Source organism: Antennarius striatus, chromosome 21 (genome assembly GCF_040054535.1).
Source record: "Antennarius striatus isolate MH-2024 chromosome 21, ASM4005453v1, whole genome shotgun sequence".
Classification (NCBI taxonomy): domain Eukaryota; kingdom Metazoa; phylum Chordata; class Actinopteri; order Lophiiformes; family Antennariidae; genus Antennarius; species Antennarius striatus.
This window is the reverse complement of record NC_090796.1, coordinates 16,471,813-16,472,500: the sequence shown is the minus strand read 5'-3', so window position 1 is coordinate 16,472,500 and position 688 is coordinate 16,471,813. Positions and strand designations below refer to the sequence as shown.

Sequence of the window (688 nt, the reverse complement as noted above, 5' to 3'; positions counted from 1 at the left end):
CTCTCTGCCTCCGGTTCTTGAACCAGTTCCCAACCTGCGTCGGTGTGAGTCCGGTGGCGTGCGCCAGCTCCCGCTTCTTCCCGGGATTCGGGTAGGGGTCCTGCAGGTACCACTCTCTGAGCAGCCCCCGGGTGCGCTCTTTGAAGCAGTGCGTCTTCTGCTCTCCATCCCAGATGGTCCTCGGTAACGGGAACTTCTTCCTCACCCGGTACTTGTCCACCGGTCCGAGGGGCCGTCCCCGGAGCTTCTCCGCCTCCCGGTAGTGGGCCTCCAGCCACATCGCTTGTAGTTTCCCGTGGGAGGCGCGCGTAAATCGGTGCGTCTCCAGGATGTGATAGAGCTCGCTGAACCCCCCCGTGTGGAATGCCACCACTGCGCGTGCCCGCCACACGGATTCGTGCTCGGTGACGGAGTCACGGCTGTTCGCGGCCACCGGGAGGGACCAGAGGAACCGCGCCAGCCGTTCCACGTCTCCGGTCTCCTCCAGAGTCTCGCACACGCTGGCGATCTGCGCCGCGGAGAAACACAACCCAGGGAGAGACAGCAGGTGGGGGGGACACGCAGACTGAAGATCCTCCGGGGACCTGGAGCGGGTGAGGATGGCGGCTCCATCCGCGAAGTGGGGCAGGAGGATTCGGGAGGCGGACAGGAAGTCGAGCGGCGGCCTGAACACCATCTGGATGTCGGA

The 688-nt window shown here is 65.3% G+C and overlaps 1 protein-coding gene across 1 annotated transcript in view; it reads right to left on the bottom strand.

Moving 5' to 3' along the window:
* The window catches only part of six3b (SIX homeobox 3b), a 2,180-nt gene extending 1,492 nt beyond the window's left edge, over positions 1-688 (bottom strand). The window contains exon 1 of the mRNA XM_068305750.1: positions 1-688. This exon is cut by the window's left edge and continues 25 nt beyond it. Coding sequence (XP_068161851.1) covers positions 1-676 — 676 coding nt within the window. The 5' untranslated portion in view covers positions 677-688.